Genomic DNA, 25,640 nt, shown 5'->3' on the forward strand with positions numbered 1-25,640 from the left:
GGATCCTTTTAGGAATTATTTTGCTATCAAAGTCGATAGGTTATACAGCTTATGCCTTTTCCCTTTGCACCTATATTCATTTTTCATATGTTACCAAAATTCATGTTTTCTATTATCAAAACAATACAGGTATTGCTGGAGCTTTTCAAGTTCATCTCAATTCTGTGTCTGTTGGATATGAAAGCTTGGCACCGATTGAAGAGCATGACGACTCTGGTGTCTACAGCACAAGGTATACTACCCTTCTTATCAACGATTCTCACACAACTGTGAGAAGAGAATGGACCAATAACGATTACCTCGAGTTTGCAGACGGTACTCCTGTTGGTGGCGAGCACAAGACGAAACAAAAGTATTTAAGTACAGTGCACATAATAGATGGGAAAATCCACAAAGTACATCGCCAACACCTCGGGATATTTGAATCACAAAAAGGACACCCAAGAGCTGAAAATAAAAAGGAGTACCAAGAACATCACCAAGATATTCAGGTTTCTACGACTGGTTACAACAAACTCAAACTAGTTCGTTGTGACGATGTTCGCAGTAAGGAAGGACACCACCGTTTCCAGACGCAGCGCTCAAACACCAGACAACTTGGAAAAAGACATACAGGGACTTCATCAAGAAAATCTTGTTTTCAGAGACTCCCATAAGATCGACTGGAAGAAAGTTGGTGGTGATAAAGTAAAGTTCAGGCCCTTTTATGAACTCATGCGATGCTTTACTGACCCAACTGTGAAGAACAGAGAAATAGCGGAGTGTTCGAGAGAGATGCATAAACTGGCAAAACACGATAAAGCAGCGTTCAACAACATCTGCAATTTGGTTCTACAGCGAAATCTTCAAAACGTGACTTCCTGGAAGGTACTTGTCAGTGTGGTGGCCGGGCGTGGTGGACATCGAGCACAGAGTGTTCTAGCACAGGCCCTCATGTCAGAGTATCCACGCAGATTGACTCGTGATGAATACGAGACTTTGTTAGAAGGGATCTTTTACATACCGAAGGGACCAATACATAGTGAACTGTTTAATGCTCTATTTACGCAGGCAGCAAGAGACTCTAATCATGGTCACAGATCATCCATGGCAATGCTGATATTGGCAGGACTTACGAAACGTGCACAAATAGCTGGTTATAATTCGACTCTATCAGATGTGGTGGCAGCGCTCATTCATGACAGCTATCGCAATAAGTCCAATGTTCATGACCCTGACAGCGTGGAACATGAGTCCTACGTTAGAGACCATATATGGGCATTTGGCAACCTCGGTCATTTATCTGGTCTAGAAGTCATGCTTAAACATGCAGGCCACGACAGCTCAGGTGTGAGATCAGCAGTTGTCTCGTCCATGCGTAAGCTACCTGCAGAAAGTACAAACAAGTTCTTGTTGGACACATTACACAATGATGAGCACAACGATGTCAAAGCAGCAGTCATCGATGTTTTTATTGAACGACACGAGGACCTGACAGATAAAACCGTCCAGGCACTCGAGCATGCAATATGGCACGCTGAAGATGGTGATGCTCTCGACGCATCCGTTCAGGAATTCCTAGAAAACCACAACAATCATCCGAAAACTAAACATATCAGAAAACGAAGAAGCATCTTACGGCGACAAAAGCGTGCTTTGATTCCTGCTCTTCGCCCACGTGAGATCCAACTGGGTCCGCATAGAAGATGGACAAAGACATTTGGAGGAAAATACCTTGGAGCAGAATCTCAGATACAATTTCGCAACCAAGTAAAACTCAGAATTGGAATATTTGGAGGGAATATCGAGGTAAACCTTGACAATTACGCAAAGATAGAGGCTCATATTTTGAAATGGGGCTTTGATATTGTGAAGGGTAAAGCTGCTTTCAAAGCTTCTGCGAGTTTCAAGAATGACATTCCTAAAGATCTTATTCATGCCATCGCTGATGCAGGTGACGATATTCTCTCAAAGATCGATGACATCACCAGTATAATTTTTGAGCAGATTTCAAAATTCAAGAACAAACTCAAGACAAACATCCCACTTAACATTCAAAAGCTTGTTGACTTCGTAAGCAAAATAGTCAAGTTTGTCCAAAATCTGTTCAAGCCTTTAAAGCCAATTAATCTGATGAAGAAGATACTCACTTTTGTGAAAAAGGTTGTTGAACGGCTGAAAAACTGGAAATGGATGCTAGATAATGTGCAGAAGATACAGATTACCCTAAACAAACTGACTCTAGTGAATGATTTATTTAGACAAGTGATTGCTGTTTTGGACCGAATCCTAGATATCGTGAACCGCATTACTATCAGACTTCCTCATAACCTGCCTTCAGATTTCAAAATAGAAGACCTTCTAAAGTGGTTAAAGACAGCTTCTTTAGATCTGCAAGACATCAAGATCAAGGAATTCTTTAAATCTCTTGGAATCTCTGTACCTGGAGGGTTCAAGCTGCAGTTGCCGTTCAGGTTTACTCTGCATTTTTCTCTTTCCATGGAAAAATTTACAGCTATTTGTATGCGACTTGTGAATTTTGCTAACAATTTCTTGGACATATCATCTATCTTTGATGTGCTGAAAAACCTAGGATTACCACGACTGAATCTTCCAAGACTTGAAGGAAAGTTTCCTGCCATATCTTTCAAGTCCTTTAATTTTGGTCTAAGCTTTGACTGGAAAATCAACTTGAATTTCAAACTAAACCTAAAGGAACCAGGGTTCTTAAAGCTAATTAACATCCTAGGCAAACTCAGTGACTTCTTCAAACAATTCAAACTTCCATCGTTCGACTTGGAAAAGTTTTTTGAAGACATAATGCCTGGAAAAGATATGGATCTAATTAACACTATTCAAGAACTCTTTGGTGGGAACTCCAACACTACAGCTGTTGGCAAGGGGCCTGATGATATTTTAGAAGACTTTGTGAATCAAATCTTGAACTTCCTAAATTCATCCATGCCAAATATTACTGCCATCAGTGACATTACAGACTTCTTTCAAGAACTTGGTCCGGTCATGAAAGATTTTGCTGAGAAAAGTACCAAAAAGATTTGCAAAGTTTACAAATTTGCTTTAAATTCTTCAAAAGATTTCAAGGACTTTGGAGAAAATTTAGAGAAAGAAGGAATAGTGATTCTCAAGAAAGTTGATGAAACTACTCAAGGAGCACTACAGGAACTAATGAACTACACAATCATGATTGACGGCTTGATTGACGAACTTGAGAAAAACTTTACAGTTGCATCTCGTGGATTCGTTTCAAAATCTCTTCAAGAATTATCAAAGAGCTTAAAGGATATCCAGTTGTTAGCCGACCAGGTTGTGGAATTTGCGAATGGAACATCTTCTAAAGTGACTGGAGTATGTATGAAGGGTGCGGACTTCTCTGCTGGTATTATCGATGAAGTTCAAAATGCTTCACGCGACGCATTGGCAGAGTTGACCAAGTTTGTTGGCCCTGTTGCAAAAGGCATCAGAACTATTGGAAAAGACTTGAAGACAACAGTTACTAAAGTCGAAGAGTGGTACAACGAAAACATGGCTGTACGTGTAGGTAAAATATCCGAGATAGCCCAATTACTAGCAGATTTTATGTCAATATTAAACACCAACAAAGGATTTTTAGGCAAAGTTCGAGAAATCGCCATCAAAGTGAATAATGTTTTGACTCACATGCGTAACCTTCCGTTGTATGCCAATAAAGCACGCGAGACCGCAGATGATATCATACAGTTCGCTGATCGAGCTCAAAGCTTCAAGGATGAAATTTTAAAGCTAGATATTAGGAAAGAATTTGGCATCGATTATGACACAAAAGTCCGTGATCTTTGCAACAAGTTCAAGGCCATGGCAAGTCAAACACTTAATAAAATTGGAAGTTATGATGTCACTGCAGAGGTGAACAAATTCTTCACTGTCGAAGCTGATAAACTAATCAATAAAGCAGTAACGAAGTTTAGAAGGATCAAGGAACCTATTTATGAGATCCAAGGCGAATTGAAAGAGATATCATCCATGGTTAGCCAAATCATGGACGTCCTGATCAATCTGAAGCCCTTCACATCAAACTTTTCTCCAATACTTTCAACAATTAATAAGCTACCAGACTGCCAGCAAACTGTTACCATATTCAAGGAAAGCACAAAACCATGTGTGCGAAAAGCTATGATCGTTGGAAAGTATGTCATCGATCAGTACAAAGAATTGCGCAAAGAAACTGAAATCCTAAAAGACATGATACCAGAAACGTGGAGAAACTTCAAGACTCAAAAGTGCATCAAAGGGGGAGCCTGTATATCGAAAGCTTTTATCGATCAAGCAAAAGGAATTAAAGAAAAAGTCGATGTCTTAAAGGACACGTTTAAAGAAGCCAGTGGATACACTGACATGCTTGAGACTTGTAAAGCTGGTGTTGAGAACATCACAAAGATTATCGATACAGTCAAACTTCTCATACAGCAAGTGAAAGACTTTGATTTGAGAGACGATGTACAGAAAGTTAAAGATGTACTGCGCCGGGTAACTGGAAGAGATGTCACTGAGGATTCACATGGAGGCAGGGCCAGAAGAAGTATTAAAGGAGCTAAGGAAAAAGTAAAGCGAGTACTAGACTATATAAGAAAGGCAAAGGAAACAAAAGAAAAGTTAGAAGGCATCTTACAGAATACTTTTAAGGCCATGAAAGCTGTCTATAACGATGCTGTAGTGGAGCACGTGCAGAAGATCCAGGATGTGCGAAACAAGCTTCAAACTTCTTATGATTTATGGAAGAAAACTAAAGACATTAACACCATTATTCAAGTTCTGGACAACATAATCAAAGAAGCATCAGACTACGCTAAAATAATGCAGGGAGTCACAACCAAATTTTCTAACCCAGTGGTGAAACTACTTATGGATACTGGAGAACTTAGTGATGTGATCAAACCACATATGGACAAATATATTGGTAAAGTAAAAGAAGTGACGGACAAGGTAAATGGATTTTTCGACAAAGTAACCGAGTTCCAAAACAAAATACAGCTTCGCCAGAGAGGTCTTGATCTTTCACAATTTAAAGAATGGAGCGCGTATCCCTATTGTTCTGCCGACGTTTGTGTGCGATCTCTGAGGAGATCTTCGTCTCTTTACTACAGCACAATCTTCACCTGGAAATTTCCCCACCTCGATGATCTTTCGTCAATGAAAGATACCGGAAGATGGCTGATTCCTGGTTTGTTTGGCGATTACAAAGTTGAAGGCATCACGCAACTATCGCAGTCATTAATAATACTCGGGATGTACGGGGTCTCCGCGAACAAGGGCAAGGCTTCAATTTTAGTTATTATAACTCCTGGCAGCAGTGTACGAAAAATAATTCAATTAGGAAGTCCGCAATCTCCATTTACCGAGGAAATTGGTGGTGTTTCAGTAGCGCGAAACAGTATTTGGATCGCCAGTGGCACTTCAGACAAGATTCATCGCATCAACAAAGGATCGGTTACTGGAAGCATGTCCTCTAGTGGTCCATCTTGGATAGGCATATCCAAAACTTATAGAGTTGAGGGAACTGCCACTTCTGTGTCATTTGATGAAGCTAAAACAATGCTATGGGTTACTGATGGTGTTGCTGGGAAGGGATACGGCTATCGATTATCGCCTGACGGGGATCTGCTATCAAGCAACATAGCCCCTGATCGAGTATTAGTCATCAGAGAAAAAGCACAGGGTATGGCAATAGTACGTCAATTTAATACTGAATACGTTGTCGTATCAAGATGTGCCATGCGCCCTGGATTCCAGTGCAAATTGGAGTTCCACGACTTAAGTGGGAGCGACGAAGTTGGCGAAAACACTTTATCAAGAGTTGTCCGTACTCCATCAGGATTAGAATCTGTTGAAAATGTCAGGAATGATCTAATCGCCATCGTGTTTTCCAGCGCAACTTACAGCGACAGAAGTAACATTGAAAATATCGGGGGAGACATTGAGGACAGGTACTTCAGAATGAAGCTCCCAATCTTAAAAATGACTTTCGGAATCACTGAAAACTGCTTATACTTCAAAGTCATGAAGGACTGGATTATAACACCACGAAGGCTAATTCCTTTTGGTGACTTACGATGCGGGGCTTTAAGAAAGCGAAGTATAGAAAATGAGCTCCTCGAGTCAGATGTTTATTCAGAAGAGCTTGAAGAAGTTCACACACGTAACAAAAGAGCCACAGGTGAAATGCCAACATGCATGACAGTCTTCAGAGGGGAAAACATCATAAGGGGATATCAAGCGTTTATGCCAGATTTGAAACAAACAATCACCGTGTTTGGTATTTCAATTAGTTTTTTTATCGGTGCCGGTGGTCATTGGTCTATCGACTATCAATGTCAGATTTGTATGAGGGATCGAACATTTAAAGTAGGCTTGATTCATGGTGCTTGGATCAGTGTGTATGGTGGAGCAAGTGTAAGCCTTTTGATAGTTGAAGCTGGTATCACCATCGAAGCTATACTATTGGAAACATATCATATTCCTGAGTTAACAGTTAACGTTAATAAGTGGCCATTAAAAGCTTGCATTGAGCTGAAGCAGAGTATGACACCACTGAAAATCCGTGTCTGGTTATGGTATCGCTTCATTTCTATTAGATTCAGATGTAGTGGATGGCTTAGGTGTAGTTTGAAAATAGGATGGGGCAGTAAAAAGACTTTTGCTGAGTGGTGGTGGTTCGCGAGACAAATTGAGCGCACTTTGTTTTCGACCTGCAAGAAAGACGTAGATAGAACCCCACCAATAGCAGGAACATGCAGTGCGAGACAAGTTGGAGAGAAAATGTACTTCATACAGTGGCATGGGTTCAAAGAGGACACATCAATCAATCATTACTGGGTGAACATAGGATCCATTGTGAGCTCTGGTGACGACTATGGTGCAAATGTTGGAACATCGTTGAGCACCATGGTTAGCAATTTGCCAATCATGCACGGAAGGGACGTCTATGTTAGTGTGAGAGCCACTAACAATATGGGGATGGACAGCAGACTGGCTTTATGTCCTTTTTTCAGAGCAAAACGAAGAGGACCGCATATACGCTATGTAAATGATGATTCTGAGTTGGGCCAAGAGAGGGATTATCAGTCAGATGATTATGTACTAGGAATGAATTTTGCTTGGGCTAAAGGCACGCAAAGTATACTGGATGTAAAATGGGGTATTTCAACTTCTTCAAAGTGTACTCTTGATGAAAAGGAAGTGGACATCTACGGATTGATGCCTGTTGGTGAGACCAACACCATTCAAACATCGGGTTTGAGTCTGAAACATGGGCAGAAATACTATACAAGGGTTGTTGCTACCAACTCGATTGGATTAAGAGCGGTCATGTGCAGTGATGGCATCGTGATAGATACAACACCTCCTATGGCGGGTTACTTGTATGATGGGTCTGGAGAAGAGGATGCTAATTTTATTCCGTCAACGAAACGAGTTCGAGCCAAGTATCAAGCATTCGTAGACAACGAGAGTCCTTTAGTTAAGTATGAGTGGAAAATAGTGTTGTATGAAAACGCTCTTGATATTACCCCGTTTGTGAGCATACCAATCCCGCAAAGAACGCCTCTTATGGAAGGACTGAATCTAAGCCCAGGGCAGAAATACAAGATTGTTCTTCGAGGTACGAATGCAGCTGGTTTGCAGACTTCTGTTGAATCCAACGGTTTCGTGCCGGACAACACTGCGCCTATTTGTAACGTACCTTTTGATGTACTCTCTGAAAGCGATGACCAGGATGTTGACTTTGTTCGAGAACTCAAGAGCATACAGGCAAAGTGGAAATGTTCAGATTCTGAGAGTGGAATCAAGAAGCAGTTCCTTGCTGTGGGAACTTACCCAGGAGGCGATGATATCAAATCTTTTGATACAGCAGAGAAGTACAACGCTACATTTCTTGAAGATGGTAACAATTTTGTACAGCTGGATGGCTTTGACATTGAGCCAAGAGTGAGATATCACGTGACAGTGAAAGTTTTCAATGGGGCTGGAATTCGTAGGACAGTTTCATCTGATGGTATTTTGATTGATACAACACCACCCGCGGTTGCACCTCAATTCATCAAAGACGGCTTGGAAGGAAAAGATCAAAACTACACAAAGGAACGTTTCACGTTCAGTGTTCATTGGGAACAAGCTTTCATTGACGCAGAAAGTGGCTTGTCTGAGTATCGCGTTGGGTTGGGCACAAAACCTGGACACACAAATACAAAGAACTTAATATATGTTGGGAAAAGAAATGATGCAACGCTTACAGGACTGCTGCTTGAAAGTGGACGTAAATATTTTGCCACAGTTGTAGGATGTAATGGAGTACAGATGTGCGTGAATGCCAGCAGTAATGGTGCTATTGTTGATTACGTTCCTCCCCATACTGGTAACGTCATCACTGGCTATCAAGGAGAACCTGATTTCTTTCAATGGAACACTAAATCAGTATGGGCGCGATGGAATTGGTGCCCAGCAGACGAAGTAAGGACCTCTACGTTTCTCGACAACAGGAAGTGTAGTAACGATAGTTTCTATGATGTACATTCTGGCATCGATAGTTTTGGCTTATCAGTCACTTCCTTAGTAAATGAAAAATTACTAGCTGAAGTGAAGAAAGTTGGGCGAGTGCGCATGAGTGCGAGATCTGTTGAATTAGAAGATGGAATATATTCAGCCGTGGTCCAGGCAACCGACAGAGCTGGAATGAACTCTAATGGATACTCAAATACTTTCATCGTAGATAGTTCTCCTCCCGAAGTTTTGATTATCCAACATGGACATCGTGGAAATGTGATGAAGTATACAAGAGAGAAGGACTTAACGTTTAAAAGCTACTTTGAAATCGAAGATGATCTCACTAAGATTGTATCGTACAAAGTTTCTATTGGAAGTTATAGCGGAGCAGATGACGTTGCCAGTTCTAATACTATTGTCTTACCACAGCCAAAGTATTCAATAGCGGTCAATTGGACTGCTGAAGGACCTATAAAGCTTCAAAACAACAGAAGATACTACGTTACCGTGCAGGCATTCAACAGCGCAGGATTAACGGGGATTGGCTCTTCAGATGCACTTCTCTCAGATTCAGAAGCTCCAAGAATCACTGTTGTTATGGATGGATGGGGAATAATGGATGCCAAGTACCAAAGCTATGCTTCTATTTACCGTGCGCACTGGCATGGCGTTAGTGATTTTTCTGGAATACATTCCATATATCTTGGACTGAAAAGCACTTACAGTTCCAGCTCATGCGATGTCATCCCATTAGAGTTGGTACCAAACAAAGCAAACTCTCACATTTCATCTGGACTAAGTCTTAGATCAGGATCAAAATATTTTGCGTGTATAAAAGTCGTCGACAACGCTCAAAACGAAGCGCTTTTCTCTTCTGATGGCGTTATAATCGACAGCACTCCTCCACGCGCTGGTACTGTGGTAGACGGAAAGTCAGGTCAAGACATTGATGTACAGGTCGAGGGCTCGATCTTGTGGGCCTCGTGGTCAAACTTTACTGAACAAGAAACACAGATTGTCGGATATAAGCTGGCTTTTGGCACGGCACCTGGAAAAGTAGATATTCAAGAGTTTACCGACGTGGAACTCGTAGAGAGAGCTGCTAGTACAAGGATGAAGGTGTCTGAACTACAAAGTGGTCAGCGGTACTACGCAACGGTAGTAGCTGTCAATAACCTCGGAATACCAAGCGCTAAAGTATCTTCAAATGGTGTATTAGTTGATTTTACCCCACCAGAATTCATCAGACCAGTAACTGATGGTGGTATTACAGGAAAAGATGCTTCATATACAAACCAGCAAACTTTATCGTGTTCTTGGATTTGCGACGATCAAGAAACACGCCTGCAATCTGTTGAAGTGGCCTTCGGACTGCAACCTGGAGTAACCAACGTGAAAAACTTCACAAGAGTTCCAAACAACCAGAGAAAGTATGTCTTCTCGACAAATCTTCGACCAGGAATTAAATATTTTGCAATGGTCAGGTGCACAAATAGAATCGGGCTTACTTCTATATCTACTTCAAATGGGGTAGCATACGATAATTCACCTCCCCTAGCTCAATTCATCGACGATGGAGACTATCACAATTCTACGAACAGAGTAGACCTAAAGTGGAAATTCTACGATGTCGAAAGTGGAATCAAAAAGTATCAAGTTTTCGTGCATCTTGCCGATAATTCAAGCAGACAAGGTCCATTTGCGTTTTTGGGTGTACTGACGTCGACGACAGTAAACCTGGATTCTCCTCTTGCTGTTGGAAAAAAGTATTTTGTAACTGTTACAGCCTTCAACGGTGCTGACCTAACAGCGTCTATAACATCTGATGGATTTAAAGTAGATGACACCCCGCCTCTGTGCGAAAAGGTTTGGGATGGAGATAAACCATCCAACGCAGATTTGCGCTTCGTTGGAAAAACAAACAGACTAACAGTATCTTGGAACTGCTCTGATAGCGAGTCACCATTGATCAAGATTCAGTTTTCTGTTCAGGAAGTAAATTCACAAGCGGTTATTCTGCCTTTCCATTCATTGAAACAAAAGCTTAATTCAAGTGGTACTTCTATTATTACCGGTAATGGCAGATGGAATCCACGATATCTAGAGGGTAAGACCTACAGAGTTGGGATAGAACTGACCAATGCTGTTAAACTTAGCTCCCTTTACTGGACCAATGGTGTAATAGTTGATGCTTCTCCTCCCGTATTCAAGGATCTCAGCCTCAGTTTCAAACCAATAAATGATGAGTTATCAGCGAGCTGGAATGTGAAGGACGAGGAAAGTGGTGTTGATAAGGTGCAATGGGGCCTGGGTAGCAGTCCGGAGAAAACTAATATTTTGAACCTAACGTTTATGGACAGAGCCATCAACAGCCTCACAGTTTCTGGTTCACAGATACGACTACAACTTGGAAGAACCTACTTTTTGACTCTTGTCGCAACCAACCTCGCAGGCCTAGCAAGCAGAACGGTGTCAAATGGAGTTGTGATTGATCGTACTAGACCCGAAGCTGGTGTTGTGACTGCACAATACGTTTTACCTTTGCACTATGACAGAAATAAGAATATTGTTCCCGGGTCATTATTTACGGTGTCTTGGACAGGATTCGTAGATAAAGAAAGTGGAGTTTCTCGATACAGCTGGGCTGCAGGAAATAACTTACAATCGCTTCTAGGTCTGGATGACAGTAAATATACAAACATTCTGCTCGACGAATCTGTTGGCGGCGTGCAGATTAAGAACGTAACTTTGGTTGGCAATAGTACATATTACGTGTGCATCAGAGCAACCAACGGCGCAGGCCTACAAAGAACAGATTGCTCACCAGGAATGAAAGTAGTCCTGGGTAAATTCTCGGCTGGTGTAGTTAACGATGGTCCAAGAAACTCAAAGAAAGACCTGGACTTCCAGCTTGATGATAGAGCATTATGGGCTTACTGGAGTGGATTTTTGGATCCTGTGTATGGAGTGTCTTCATATGAATGGTGTGTCGGGGATCACCAACCAAGTCAATCAGAAAGTAATGTATGTAAATGGCCTTATATGAAAGTACCCCTGTTAAGGAACCATGCCCATCGTTTCTACAATCTAACACTTACACACGGCACGACGTATTACGCTACCGTGAAGGCTATAAATAGTCGAGGTGAAACTGTTCTTGCCACTTCGGATGGTGTTCTCGTTGATCGTACCAGTCCTGCGGGTGGATCCATAAATGTTTCTCCCTCCATTGGTAAAGATACCCAGTACATGACTTCACTGTCTGCTCCTACTGTTACTTGGGAGATGAAAGACAATGAAAGTGGCCTGAGTCACTTTAGAATTGGAATCGGTTCTTTTCCTTTCCAAGATGATCTTCTGGATTTCAGAAAAATCAAAGCTCTTGAAAGATCAGTGGATTTAGACGAATTCAATTTTACAGTAAACCATGGCTTGTCGTACTTTGTGGCGATAACAGGCGTTAACATGCTGGGACTTGAATCGTCACTGATCACTCAACAAGTGGTAGTGGACACGACCCCTCCATCTGTTGGCGTGGTAGTGGATGGTAACAGGACCAGTGAAAATAAAGATCTGGACTACCAAACGAATAACCAAGCTTTGTCAGCTTATTGGTATGGATTTGAAGATGATGAAAGCGATATTGTAGACTACAAATGGTGTATTGGTTTACAACAAGGTAAGTTATGTTTTTCACTTGATACATATTGATTTTGATTAACGTCATTACCATCACCATTGCCACGTACAAAGACACGCACAATTACTTTGTTTTTTTCAACTTAAATAAGCTTTCAACATTTCTGATCGTTGATTTTGTTTGTTTCTTTTGCCAGGCACTTGCAGCTTGAAAGACTTTTCATCATACGGGCTCTCTACCATTGGCGCAATATGGTCCAACCTAAGGGAGGGAGAGCGGTACTACTTTACCGTACAGGCCATAAATGCAGCAGGACTGATACAAACCGCTTCATCTGATGGCGTTACCATTGATATAAGTGCACCAACCATTAGAAGAGTCACCTTATCGAGCCCGTCTGATGATATTTCCTTGGTAAAGCTTGGAAACGTCACAGCTCAGAGTAGTGGAAGAGTACTTAAAGTTACTTGGGACAAAGTGACGGATACTGAGAGTGGTATTTCCAGCTTGATGTACTGTGTTGGAAGAACAATCAATGAATGTGACATCATCGACTGGACCAATCTAGATGTGGAAACAAACTTTTTTGTACAACAATTTGAAAAGCCGTTGGCTGCTGGGACGGTAATTTATATTACTTTACAAGCTACTAACAGAGCTGGATTAAGTGTAAATGCAACAACAGATGCTCTACTTGTAGACTCTTCTCCTCCAAGTGTAGGGAGTGTTAACGTTGGAAACGTACCTGATACAAAGTATCTTAAAGAAGAAGAGGCTGTTGAAGCAGCTTGGAGCGGATTTGAAGATAGCGAGACAGGACTGGATCATTTTGAATGGGCAGTTTGCCCAGAAATGTCTGAACAAAAATGTGTAACCCCACTTGTCAACATAGGACTGACTACACGAATAAAGAATTATCAACTTCAATTAAAGTCTGGTGTCGCATACGTTCTTGTCGTTCAGGCTTACAATAAAGTTGGGCTGCGATGTGAGGCCCAATCCAACGCCTTTGTCCTTGAGAATAGGCATCCAGTACCAAGATCTGTGTTTGATGGCTATTATTATGGCAATGACATTTCAATACAGAGCTCAGTCAACACCCTCGCAGCAAACTGGGAACATTTTATTGACTACAACTCAAGAATAACAAGCTACGAGATATGCGCGGGAAGCAAGCCGTTGACATGCGATATCAATCCCTACCAAGATGTGGGAATGACGCTCAAAGGCGAGTTAACAGGACTCAGTCTAGCTCACATGAAGACATACTACATCACCGTTCGTGCTACTAACGAAGCTGGCTACAAAGCAACTGGCTCCACAAATGGCGTCAAGATTGACAGCACCCCGCCTGTAGGAGGAATGATACGAGATGGAATTGGCGAGGAAGATATAGATTATCAAGCTGAAGACTCCTTCATTTCAGCCAACTGGGGTCAGTTTACAGACACAGAGTCAGGAATAGAGAAATACATCTGGTGCGTGGGTACATCAAAAGGATCATGTGACGTCATCCCAGAGACTGAAATACCAGAGAGCACACAGAGAGTTGCACGACAAATTAACCTGCCACTAAGCCCAGGCGTGACTATTTACACGAAACTGAAGGCGATAAATATCGCAAGAGGAGAAACCACTGTATATTCAGATGGAGTAACAATAGACAACACTCCTCCACAACTAACGGAGGTAATTATAGTTTATTCGTAGAAAAAAATCTCGATGAAATTTAGAGTATCTATCATCCATTTACGATAAATTTGTTGTTATAATAACTTTTTATGTATTTTTAGGTCAAAGATTTACAGACTAATAATACTCTACAAGATAAAAACTTTATAACGTCAAAAGTCGACTACTGCGCATTCTGGAATGTTCGTGAATACGAGAGTAAGATTACCTTGAGTAAAGTATCTGTCTGCACTGACCTGAATCATAATGATTGCCTTGCCACGTCGATTGATGTGGGTAATAAGTCTCTTGTCTGTCTGTCTAATCTGAAGCTAGCTGAAGGTGTCAAGTATGTGACCATCGTACGCGTAACGAACAGCGTGGGACTGAGTACCACTAGTGTATCTGATGGTTTTCTATTGGACTCCACTCCTCCAGTCACAGGAGAAATTAGCCACATCACAAATGGATCCAACTCTCTTGAGAGTTTTGGGAGAAACTTCACCAGCAAAGATATTCCCGTACGTTTGAGTGGTTTCTGTGACAAGGAATCTTCCGTTTCAAAATATTACATTTGCCTAGGCAAGTACTCTGGAGGATGCAACGTGGTCAATTTTACTGATATTGGTAATCACACAGAATACACGTTCACGGGAATACGTCTAGAGCATAATACTATGTATTACGTATCTGTTATTGCTGAAAACGAAGCACGTCTGCGAAGTGACATCGCATCTTCAGATGGAGTCTTAATGGACGCAACAGGTATCAATGAAATTCCTTACCAAGGAAAATTGTATTTCTCATCTGCAAATTAGTAAATTAAGAAAATAACAGAAAAAAGTAGTTGTCGTTTTAATAGTTGACATCACTGAAATTAACAGTCAAAATAACAAACGTTCTAGATGATCTGAAATTAGAAAATATAAAACCTTAATTTGTAACTAGATTAAATTTTCTCCATAGCTCCTTTAGCTAGTGGTATGCTTAACGATGGTGACACAGTAGGCAAAGACATCAACTTCCAGCAATCAACCACTGACATCAAAGCACACTGGACATCGATCGAAGACCCTGAAAGTGACGTTGTAAAGGTTACGTGGTGTGCTGGTTCAGCTCGTGGAGTATGTGACATAGTACCAATGAAGACCATATCTCCATCGATACATAATGTACATACCATACTAGATTCACCTATGAGAAATGGACAGAAGTTTTTCGTGTCGGTAAGGGCAACAAATAGTGCAGGAAAAACAACAACGCTGTCTTCCGATGGCGTGACAGTCGATAATACTCCACCTGAATCGGGTGTAGTCGTAGACGGCAACTCTTCAAAGGACATCAGCTGCCTTTATGGAGATGACGACGTGCAAGCAAACTGGTCAGGTTTTGCTGATAAGGAAAGTGGAATAGAGCGATATGAGGTTGCTGTTTGTGAAGCAAGAAACCTAAATGACTGTCCACAACCCTACACCACAGTCTATAATACAACACAAGTGCGATTTACAGGTATTGATCAATGAAATAAGTATTTATCTTCTTTTTTCATATACACGATGTGCTGCAATATTATGAGTGCAGGAGAGGAGGGAGTGGGTGGAGGGAGTTTCTGCCCTTCCATTGAAAATCACAGTTTATTCCTAGATTCCCTCTAAATTATGAAATTGTGATAAAGTTTTTACTATGGAAATGAGGTCGGTTATTCATACTTACAGGATTGGATCTTGAAAGTGGAGCAATGTACATAGTCTTTGTCAAGGCAATCAGCTTTGCTGGTCTGCAGACAGTTTCTACATCAAATGGATTCACAGTCGACTTTAGTCCACCAAAAGAGAAAGAGGCTTGGCTGGGACCTGGGCGGAACAACCAACTGCACTTCCAATCCAGCGATAATCAACTTCATGTGAGGTAATGCAGCAAAAAAGTAAAAAACGTTGTTTTCTTTCGGATGTTTTCTTATCTTTGACACTTATTGAAGTCGAAGGAATGGATCACGATTTTTGTTGAGCATCGTCGTTTCCACCGAACGTCCAGGATCTGGGTGTGGGTATGATCGTTTATAGGTGTTAAATTTTTTGAAATTCCAATGGGTAAAGGGTGGGGTGGGCTGCGGTAGTTCATAGCAAACCACTTATTCCCTTGTGAGTCTTTCCTTAAACATCCATCCTCATAAGTCCACCCTGCATCAAATGCTATTCCGTGTTGTGCTATGCATTAAGAAGTAAGAAGGAAACAATTTAAAAAATTCTACTTTAATGGGAAATGTTGGATTTTAATGAACAACATTATTGATACATTAGATGGTCGCCGTTTGAAGATTTCGAAAGTGGAATTGTCAAGTATGAAATTTGTGCAAGCTTGTCATCCATTGAATGCAACAAGACGAACTTTGTGAACATCGGTCAAACCACCAGTTATGTACTTTCTGGACTGAAACTAGATCATGGGAGATCCTACCATGTGACAATAAAAGGTACAAATGGTGTTGGATTATCTGCCATGGTAACAACAAAACCAATTCTAATAGACACCACCCCACCTAAAGTCATTGACGAGGTTCAAGATCAAAATACTTCTGACATTAGACCAACAGCGGCAGCAAATGGATTCAATAACAATAGTGTGCCAAAAGACTTATTACAATCGCCAAGTTCAAGTCCAACCTCTTATATCAGGTTTACTTGCACTGAAGAGCTGCTTAGTGTAGACTGGGACGAGTTTGATGATCCTGAGAGTGGAATGTCGAAGTACGAATGGTGCGTCGGCACTAGATATGGAATTTGTGACGTCTTCCCTTTGACGTCAGTTGTTTTGAATTTAAGTGGCAAAACAATAACGACTCGAATATCCTCAGGAACGTAGCTCTTTGCAACGGTCAATGTAGTAAATAATGTTGGATTGAAAACTGTTCTCAACTCTAAAAGATGCTTGGTTATGACTGTCGCTCCTAAAGTGGTTGATGTACTGGATCTGGAGGTCTCAAATACAAGTAACCCCACAGATGTGGATTGGATGGCAAACATGAAAAGTCTGACCTTGAAATGGAGTTTGATTGGAAAGTTTCTGGACGATATTTCATGCATGCGTCTTGAAGTAGCAGTAACTTCCACTTCTCGCAACAGGAGTTTACCAAGACTGAATAAAAGAGAAGGTTGGAATGGCGAGCCTTTTGCTCAGGACTTCATGAACGTCCATGGATCGCAGCGAAACGTGACTGTTGAGAGTGTACAGCTGCAACCATGGATACAGTATCGTGGGGTGGTACGGGTTTGGAACGAGGGGGGAATCTATGATGAGACTAGCAGCGATGGTGTACGTGTTGAACCCAGTCCACCTTTATCTCGTCAACTGTTCATTCGGGACAATTCACCAGAAAACGAGCGAGCAAGATGGCTACCAAATCTTCATCTACCTCCCATCAACAAAAGTGCGTTGGACAAAGAAGTCATCTATATTTCTTCTCCAAGTGAAATTTTAGTTGCTGTGAGCACTGGAATTAATGCCACAAATTCATCGCAATTAGCCCTTGAAGCAGATCTGCTGGAAAGTGACCATTTCAGTCCCACTCAAGAATTCAAGGCCCTTGTTACCAGGGTAACCTCGGATTCTAATGAAACTAACACTACAGAGAATAGTTTAGAAATGAAAACACTACCTGGTTTCTCAAACCCTCAAGGTCCATGCTGTGCCAACTACACACCAGATTCCCCCAATATGTTGACAGACAACCACTACAAGCCTACTTTACCAACACAGAAATTTGGGTCATCTGTTGCTTTGCTTCCTCATGATTACATAACCGTTGCTTCTTCCGACAAGTTCTTCATCTTCTCAGTCAAAAACAGGACACTGAGGAAGGAGGTTATAAAAATGACCTCGGCTACTGCTCTTTCATACTCAGAAGATTGGTTTGTTCTAGCTTCTATTGGAATGATAAAAGTTTACCGATACGGTTTTTCCGAGAAAGGGGACATAGAACTGAAACTCGAGGCAACTATTTCGAGTTGTAAAACAAACCCTTGTGTTTCCAACGAAACGTGGCCAAATTTGGATGGCGAAAAAGTTTTCATACAGAAAACGACCATTGCGGCAACAGGAAGAATAACATCCTCGAATAACAGCGTGATTGGGATCTTTCGTCAAATGAATGGAGCATGGCAGCTGCATCAGGAATTGGGAACTGCAGAGAATGATCAATACTTTGGACGAGACTTCGCAATGAATGACGGCGTGTTAGCAGTGTCAACAGGAGGTCTTGCGTTACCCAAGGTTGTCATTTATTCGATGACTGACTTCAGTGTCATCATGAAAATTGATCTCAAACACTCGAGTATTAACATGGTGGAACCATCTCTTCGACTGACGAAACAAAATGAACTGGTTATGGTCTCCAAGGTGAAAGCAAAGTCTGTCGTTATTAAGCTGAATATTCCGTCCATATCCTTTAACTTACTTTGCACGTATGTACCTCCAATTGAAATTCAATCGCGACTTAGCGGTAAATTTGAATTGATGGACCAAGACGGTGGAACTATTGTTGCACTTGGGATGCAAACATCACAAGGTCGTGATGGAGTTATACTTATAGCTTTCAACGGTGTATTTGCATATGGCCCAGACCATGACTTAGGCAAGTGCACTGGATTAGGAACAATTCTTTCAAGTGAAAATCACTCTCGAGTTGATGATGGGATTCCACGTGCTAGCGTAGCAATGTACGGATCTAATATTGTGTTTGGGACTCCAGGGATTCTGACATGGCCTGATGTTGGCGAAAACTATGGGACAGGCCGGGTTTATACGATCAAATATTGCCCTCGAAACTACAAGCGAATCAAGATATCCAAGGTGAATGGTGGAATCGAATCATACCAATGTCAAGCCTGCGAGGAGGGTCGCAGGTCACTCGGAGGGATAACATCGATTTGCACAGTTTGTGAAGGACGTAAATGCGTGCCATCTCTTGTTGACGATCCTGTTCATTTTACCACCAAAATGTGCGACAATCAATTGTGTCCTCTCAACGAACAGATCATCAACAAGACCAATGGAATTAAAATAATCCAAATGAACGGTACGTTTTTCGAAGAAGGTGCAGCCAACAAATACACCGTTAAGCTAGTCGAGACAACTCGTGCAGGTATGTCAACAACATCTGAATCGGAGCCGTTTATTATCGATACAACGTCTCCAGTGGTGGGTACTGTGTATGATGGCCTAGGAAGCAACAAAAATATGAACTGCTCAAGTAACGAAACGTTCGGCGAAGATAGTCAGTGTTCTACACGTAGCTTCCAAGATACGGACATTGATTATACTAATAATACCTCCGAAGTTCACGCTCGATGGATCGACTTTGCTGACAACGAGAGCGACATAGCAGAGTATTTCTGGTGCGTAGGATCAAAACCCATGCTGGATGACATTCGGCAGTGCGAGAGCACAGGACAGAGACAAAATGGCAGTCACTATGGATTGGACTTTCACCAAGGTGACACGTACTATGTTACCGTGGTTGCATGTAATGGCGCTCAAAGATGTTCAGCAGGTCATTCTAATGGAGTAGAAGTTGATGTTACTCCGCCTACCATGCAGTATGTACGGGATGGGGTATTTGGTCCAGATATGGATTACCAGGTGATTGTTAAGCAATTTTTGTGGATCTAAAATAAAGAATAAATTTCATTATTTTTAGGCCCTTAGCGCGTGGTCTCAGAGGGGGGGGTTGCGTCTCGGAAAAACAAAACAGCATCTGAGATAACGATAGCTTTTATTGCATGTTTTAGCTTTTAAAAAATCAAAACCTTGCATCCCCCTTACCCCCGTAGCCTACGGGCCTGATTTTGTTTTCCTAATGCAATGTTATATGCAATGTTATTCTTAACTATAAGTGATGAATAATTTTAGATATTCCTGGACATCATATTTGCGTACTTCAAAGCCTCTGATGAAAACAGTGGCATAAACTCGTATGAAGTAGCCTGGGGAACCGCTCCTGGTCTTACAGACATGAAAGAGTATGAGGAAGTTGTTAATACAACCATTTGGTATGCAAAGTTTAAAGACAACACACTGGAGAAGAAAAAGAAGTATTTTGCAACCGTAAGAGCATCCAACAAGGCGGGTTTACTCTCAGAGCCAATGTCGTCTGATGGCATAATCGTTGGAAAGTCTGAGTACATATTTGACAAGAATGCTTCAGCATCGTTCTTTTTTGACACTGTTAATGTGAAAATTGATGGAACCAGAGAAGATGGTGGCGTTGGAAAAATATATGGGACTTTGGAAGTTCCCAAAGGAGCTGTAGATGGCGAAGTAAAACTTCAGTGTTACACCCTAGATAGTGAGATTTTTGCATCTAACAAGTCAGAACATGGTCCTGTGTCCAACCCTAGTATTACAAAACCAAAGGTATTTAAGGCCTATGTTAAGCGTGTCTAAAAACAGATTTGGATGCATGATTGTGGTGAAGCCAAGAGCATGCGGCCAAGAGCTCGTCTGTTTTGTTTTTGTTAACATACTACTCTATGTGTTAACCCATGAAACTAAACTATACTATTATATTTTTTTCCCAGCAATTCATGCTTGTCAACTACAGCTTCCTAATCAAAGCTGTGGATCCCTTAAACAACACTGTTCAAGAGGGATATAAGTTTGCTAAGCCGATCACGATCTCCATGTTTTACGATGTGGACAAGTTAGTAAGAGCCAACAAACGAGTGGTGAACAAAGAAGTAAAGAAGGAGGACGTTGATCCTGTGCTGTATTTGTGGAATATAAAAAATAATACATGGTAAATGTTATTTTTGCTTTTCTAGACATTAGGTAGCAAATGATATTCAAATTTCCCTTCATTACAGGATCGATGCATCTCTGTCTTGCCCAGAACCCTGGAAGTACATCAACCGTACTATCAAACTTCTCGCTGTTCATATCTGTCACTTGACCCAGTTTGCTTTCTTCTGGTCGTTCAAAGCACAGAATGGATTGATGATGTTTGAAAAGAACACTTCGGGTAAGTTTGTCTTAGTTTCATTGTTGTCGCTGTGGTAATGGTGGGATGGGCTCGGATTTTGTTCAGTTAATGTTGCTGCTACTGCTGTTGCTGTTCTCACTTGTGGAAGATGATAGTGATTATGAAATGAGTGTTGGTGCTGCTGCTGTTGGTGTTGTTGCTTTTCACGGTATTATATATTCTTATGTTTTTAGTTAGAGTGCATAGCATGCTCGCATGTTTTTTTTCCAATTTATTGTGCAATGTTTAGAATTGAATTGATATTTTTCTTTTTATAACAAATCTCACAGTCTACGACACAAACGGCGATGTAATTGTCTTTCTTGAAACAAGAGCACGGCAGATAGATCTTCCTATCAAGCGTTCCAAAGGCAGCACCGGAAATATCGAAGTTTATTGGTCTCTTCAAAGCAATGAGTCACTTGATTCAAATTTGATATGGCCAAAGTCAGGAAAAATATCATTGACAGAAAGCCAGTGGAACGCTACTCTATCTCTAATGGTAGCCAGTAACGAAAGGAGGACAGGGAAACAAGTTATCTATGTTCGACTTGATAACGTGACTGGTGGGGCAATTCTAGCATCACGTGACAAGATAGAATCAACCCTGATTATTGTAGGCAGTTCTGAAGTACAGCAAGACCCTAAGTCCACCTTAACCTGGATCATTGGAGTAGTTTTGGGAATATTTTTCATAGCGATATTCATTCTTTGGCTTGTGAAAAGAAGTAGAAGAAGAGGGAAACTTATAATAAATAACTCGTAAGTATACCACAAAGAAATCAGCGGCTTTTTGAAGGCCAGAAGTATTATATACTTATTTGACTTTTTTACAATTATCAGTTTTTGAGCTGGCCGCTCTACTATAGGGGTAAGCTAGGCGTAGTTTTAGAGCAATGTACAGTTGCTGGGTTTCAGCCGGCTGATATATATGTCTTTCAATATTAATATTATCTCTTGCAAATGGTGGTCTACCACGAAGCTACGACTTTTTATAACAGACATTGTGATATTTTGATTGGTTTTTCCTAACTAACAATTAAAGAAAAATTTAGCCAAGTCGAGAAAAAAATCTTTGCATGTATATATTTAATTTTGCCTTATTTTTTAAAATTCAGCTCAAGCACTGCTATACGTTATAAAACAAGACAGTTGGATAGTATTAGTGACACAGAGCCTTCCCAAAACGTTAGAGTAGTAGCAGCAAATTGGGAAAAGTATGATAAAATGGTTGATGAAATCCATTCATTTGATATGAAAAACGAGGTTGACAAACATTCCAGTGGTAAAGAACGGCAAGATTCTAAAAAGCATACGAAGAAAAAAGAAGAGTCACGAGTATAACAATCCAGACTAGAGACCAAAATGAACTCAGAAGAAGGCACCAGTAAAGGCCTTGAAGATTATCGGCATCCCAAACGGCGTGAAGGGGCCGATATTCATCTTCAGGCGCAATAGACCTTTTTACTGATACGGCATCCATCTTGAATTATGGGAGGCAAACATAGAAAATTTATAAAGCATGAGAAATAATGAAATAATTTTAAGTCTTGGCGTTTCACATATTTTTTGCTTTCTTGCTCTTTAGATGTGGAAAAACGTAAAGTTATATAAGAATGACAGCTTTTCAGTCTAGATAACTTTTTGCAATACTTGCCCCCTCGGTACTCTAGAATATCTTACCTTTTTCAAAACAATAGAATTCAAGATAAGCGCTCTTTCGGTAAAAGGTCTATTAATACCACGCGCCTGCAGCATCAAAAGATATCGCATTTTTAGCTTCAAATGATGGAATTTCGTGGATTAAAACGTAACAAAGAAGCCAAAAGCCGAAAATCGAGAATACGACGATCCAAGTTATCAAGGAAAAGGATGACGATGATGATTGCGTCACACTGCCTCACAGTAGGGTAAAGCTACTTAGCGGTCAGTTAGCTACAACAACCAAGGCCGGCCACCCAGACAAATTTTCATACAAATTGCCAGTCACGATTGAGTATTTAAACAAAGTATACTATTTTACTTTATATATGTGTGTGTGTATTAATGAACAGAAGTGCCAAAACAGAAACAATTTTTAAAAACTCCAGAATTTGTCATTATACTGTTATTCAGCACCAAAAATGTGATTTGTGAATTTGATTTAAATTTCTTTTGGGTGGCCATCAAACTGTAAAAAGTAAACGTTATAAGCAAAATACTGCGCATTCCTTTTTTCATCATCTTATATATAGATTTAAATAAGGGTCATATAAGCAGCAATACAAATGTATAAAAAATAAAAAATAAACATAAATCAGCTAAATATTATGAAAGGCTCATAATGAATAAGAAGCTGCAAACATGTACCGCATGTTGAATAATCTTAGTATTCCAGTGACAGCTTATATAAGACAGTTTGCAAAGTAGCTGAAGCTAAATACAAGTGTAAGTAAGAGGCATCGAAATGTAGAGAATCTCAGTACCCATTTTGCTTATCCAGGGCATTTACATTTACATTTACATTTAATCAATGAAATCAATGAAAAATTATTAGTCAACGTGTAAAAGTAAAATAGACACAAAAGAAAACAATGGAGTTAGGGTCTACTAAAGTGTATTAGTCTAATATCTATTGCACGGGTTTAATGACTTCACTCTAGTCAAATAGACACAAAAGAAAACAATGGAATTAAGGTCTACTAAAGTGTGTTAGTCTAATGTCTATTTCGCGGGATTAATAACTTCACTATACTGTTACAACTCCATTTTTAGTAAGCAATGGTCATTCGATTTATATTCAAAAAGAGCGCACATGTTTATGTAAGCATTCAAGTCATCGTATGCATGTTTAAAAGGTGAGAAAGATGAATAAAAAAATTTTCACCAATTCTAACCTTGATGTATTTTAGACAATACAGATTATACCACAGGCTTTGGATGGTCTAATCACTTTTAGTATAAACCTACAATTGGTACGTCTATCGCAAATCCTGCGCTCTGATTGGCTTAGCTACTAGTGGTCTATTAGTGATAGACCACTAGTAGCGAAAAGTAGCGGTTTTGAAATCCAAAACAACGCAAAAACATCATTTCAGCCTAATTTAAACATTGCTCGTATTCGTTTAATTGACCTATTGGTCTGTTTATACTAAAATAGCATGAGCTGTTGACTCGTATAGACCATTCGGGCTGCGGGTGTAATTGATAGTAGTTTATAAAATAATTGGGATAGTACGCGCGCTACGATTGGTCGAAAACCATGTTTGATGAGAATATCAAAACACGCTCGCGTCATCCTTGACAAATACATCAGAATGATACGATATTTTTTTCGTTTTTTGGCGTGTTCGTTATTTTATAAAACAGATCAAAAACAGTTTTCCGTGTTTGACACTGATCAAAACACGCTGGATGTTGAGAGAACACGAGAGGAGCGTAGGAAACCACGACGTGTAACTAATAGATTGATAGTAGACTAGTATAGATTTAGACTAAGTTAAGATTAAGACTAAGATTCATTCGATATGCTTTGGACATAGCAATCATTTGATTTGCATCAAGGTTTAAAGGACAAGTCTTTCGTTTTATTGCGAGTATACATCCGTGAAATTTTTAAAAGAATCTGAATTTGTCGTGATAACAATGAAACGTCATTTTTTCTCGCGAGTCTTCTTGTTAAGTTGTATCACAAAGCTCTTCTTATTAAGACTATTAACAAAATACATGACTTTAAGTAATTCTTAGAAGCAAAGAAAAAATCTACATTACTTTAAATTATTAAAGATTGAAGTGCTGGCCCTAATTTAAAAAAATATCATAAGCGACATTCATTTCCAGTGGGATGGGAGGAACTTGTATCGTGCTCAGTAGATCCACCTCCTTTAGTGAAATAAATAGTTATTTAACAGCTTCCTCACCTTTTTGAAAATTCCACTTATTTCTTTCCAGCAGTGTGTCATTTTTATCTTGCCTTGCCACTTCAGAACTGGTACAACTAGCTAGAAGATTTCAAAACTTTGCATGTCGTATTTTCTTGACGTAGTTCCAAAGTCCACAGAAAGGAAGCCACATATCTAAATAATTAAATTCATCTATCAAACTTTAAATCATTATCCAAGAAAGGCCATATTTGTGTTAATTATTTAGCAAGCATACTTAGAAAACACTGTGAATCTACCGACGTCTTTTAAACGTTGAACTGAATCGAAAGTAAGGAAAATATATAAGAATGTGTTCTATAGCGCAAAGCCGATAGGAAGCTCAGTAGAAAAAGCTCCAAAAATCCAAACACCAAAGGAGGATGTTTACCTAGCATGCTTTGCGCGCCTCGACCAACTATATTATCACACTGAAAAGTCACGTGATCTACTCATTTTTGCTTTGATGTCAATGCAGAAACATCGACTATGGACTCGACTATGGAGATTATAGAGGGAAATCGTGAACCCTTTTCCACTTCGGATCTTCTCTTTATCTACTGTATTGTCAAAAAGGATCAATTATACCGAATTTGCTGGTATTACGTGTCTTAAATTTGTGACAGTTATCAGCCATCTTCCCAGGCATTTTCATTGAAGAAAGAAGACTTGCATCGTTTTGAACAAAGACAGAGTCGATTTTCCGGAAGAAAATCGCTAGTGAATAAAGCTTTATCTAGCAGCTGTTTTTCGAGGTAATATACAAAAGCCATGTGTTAAGTTTGTTGTTGTTTACCTACCCTTGAGAAAAATATACAATCTACTTTCTTCGATTGAGTATTTTCTTCGAATGTCTTGCCTTTGTATTTGAACTTTTAAGCTTTTTGTAAATTTGAGTTCT

The 25,640-nt window shown here is 40.2% G+C and overlaps 2 protein-coding genes across 2 annotated transcripts; both read left to right on the forward strand.

Moving 5' to 3' along the window:
- The first annotated feature begins 418 nt into the window (after nt 1-418).
- On the forward strand, nt 419-16,687 carry LOC148913949 (uncharacterized). Its single transcript, XM_089037843.1, has 6 exons — nt 419-12,193; nt 12,351-13,843; nt 13,948-14,590; nt 14,792-15,334; nt 15,541-15,733; nt 16,126-16,687. Exons 1-6 carry the CDS (start codon nt 538-540, stop codon nt 16,685-16,687), a joined length of 15,090 nt encoding a protein of 5,029 aa, XP_088893969.1. The 5' UTR covers nt 419-537.
- Nucleotides 16,621-23,709, forward strand: LOC148913950 (uncharacterized). Its single transcript, XM_089037846.1, has 6 exons — nt 16,621-19,462; nt 19,733-20,236; nt 20,401-20,618; nt 20,686-20,840; nt 21,131-21,602; nt 21,959-23,709. Exons 1-6 carry the CDS (start codon nt 16,760-16,762, stop codon nt 22,182-22,184), a joined length of 4,278 nt encoding a protein of 1,425 aa, XP_088893972.1. The 5' UTR covers nt 16,621-16,759; the 3' UTR covers nt 22,185-23,709.
- The last annotated feature ends 1,931 nt before the right edge of the window (nt 23,710-25,640 follow it).

The sequence above is a fragment of the Actinia tenebrosa genome, unplaced genomic scaffold (genome assembly GCF_029948245.1).
Source record: "Actinia tenebrosa isolate PJP-AT-01 unplaced genomic scaffold, QUT_ActTen_1.0 PGA_scaffold0__85_contigs__length_37466705, whole genome shotgun sequence".
Classification (NCBI taxonomy): Eukaryota; Metazoa; Cnidaria; class Anthozoa; order Actiniaria; family Actiniidae; genus Actinia; species Actinia tenebrosa.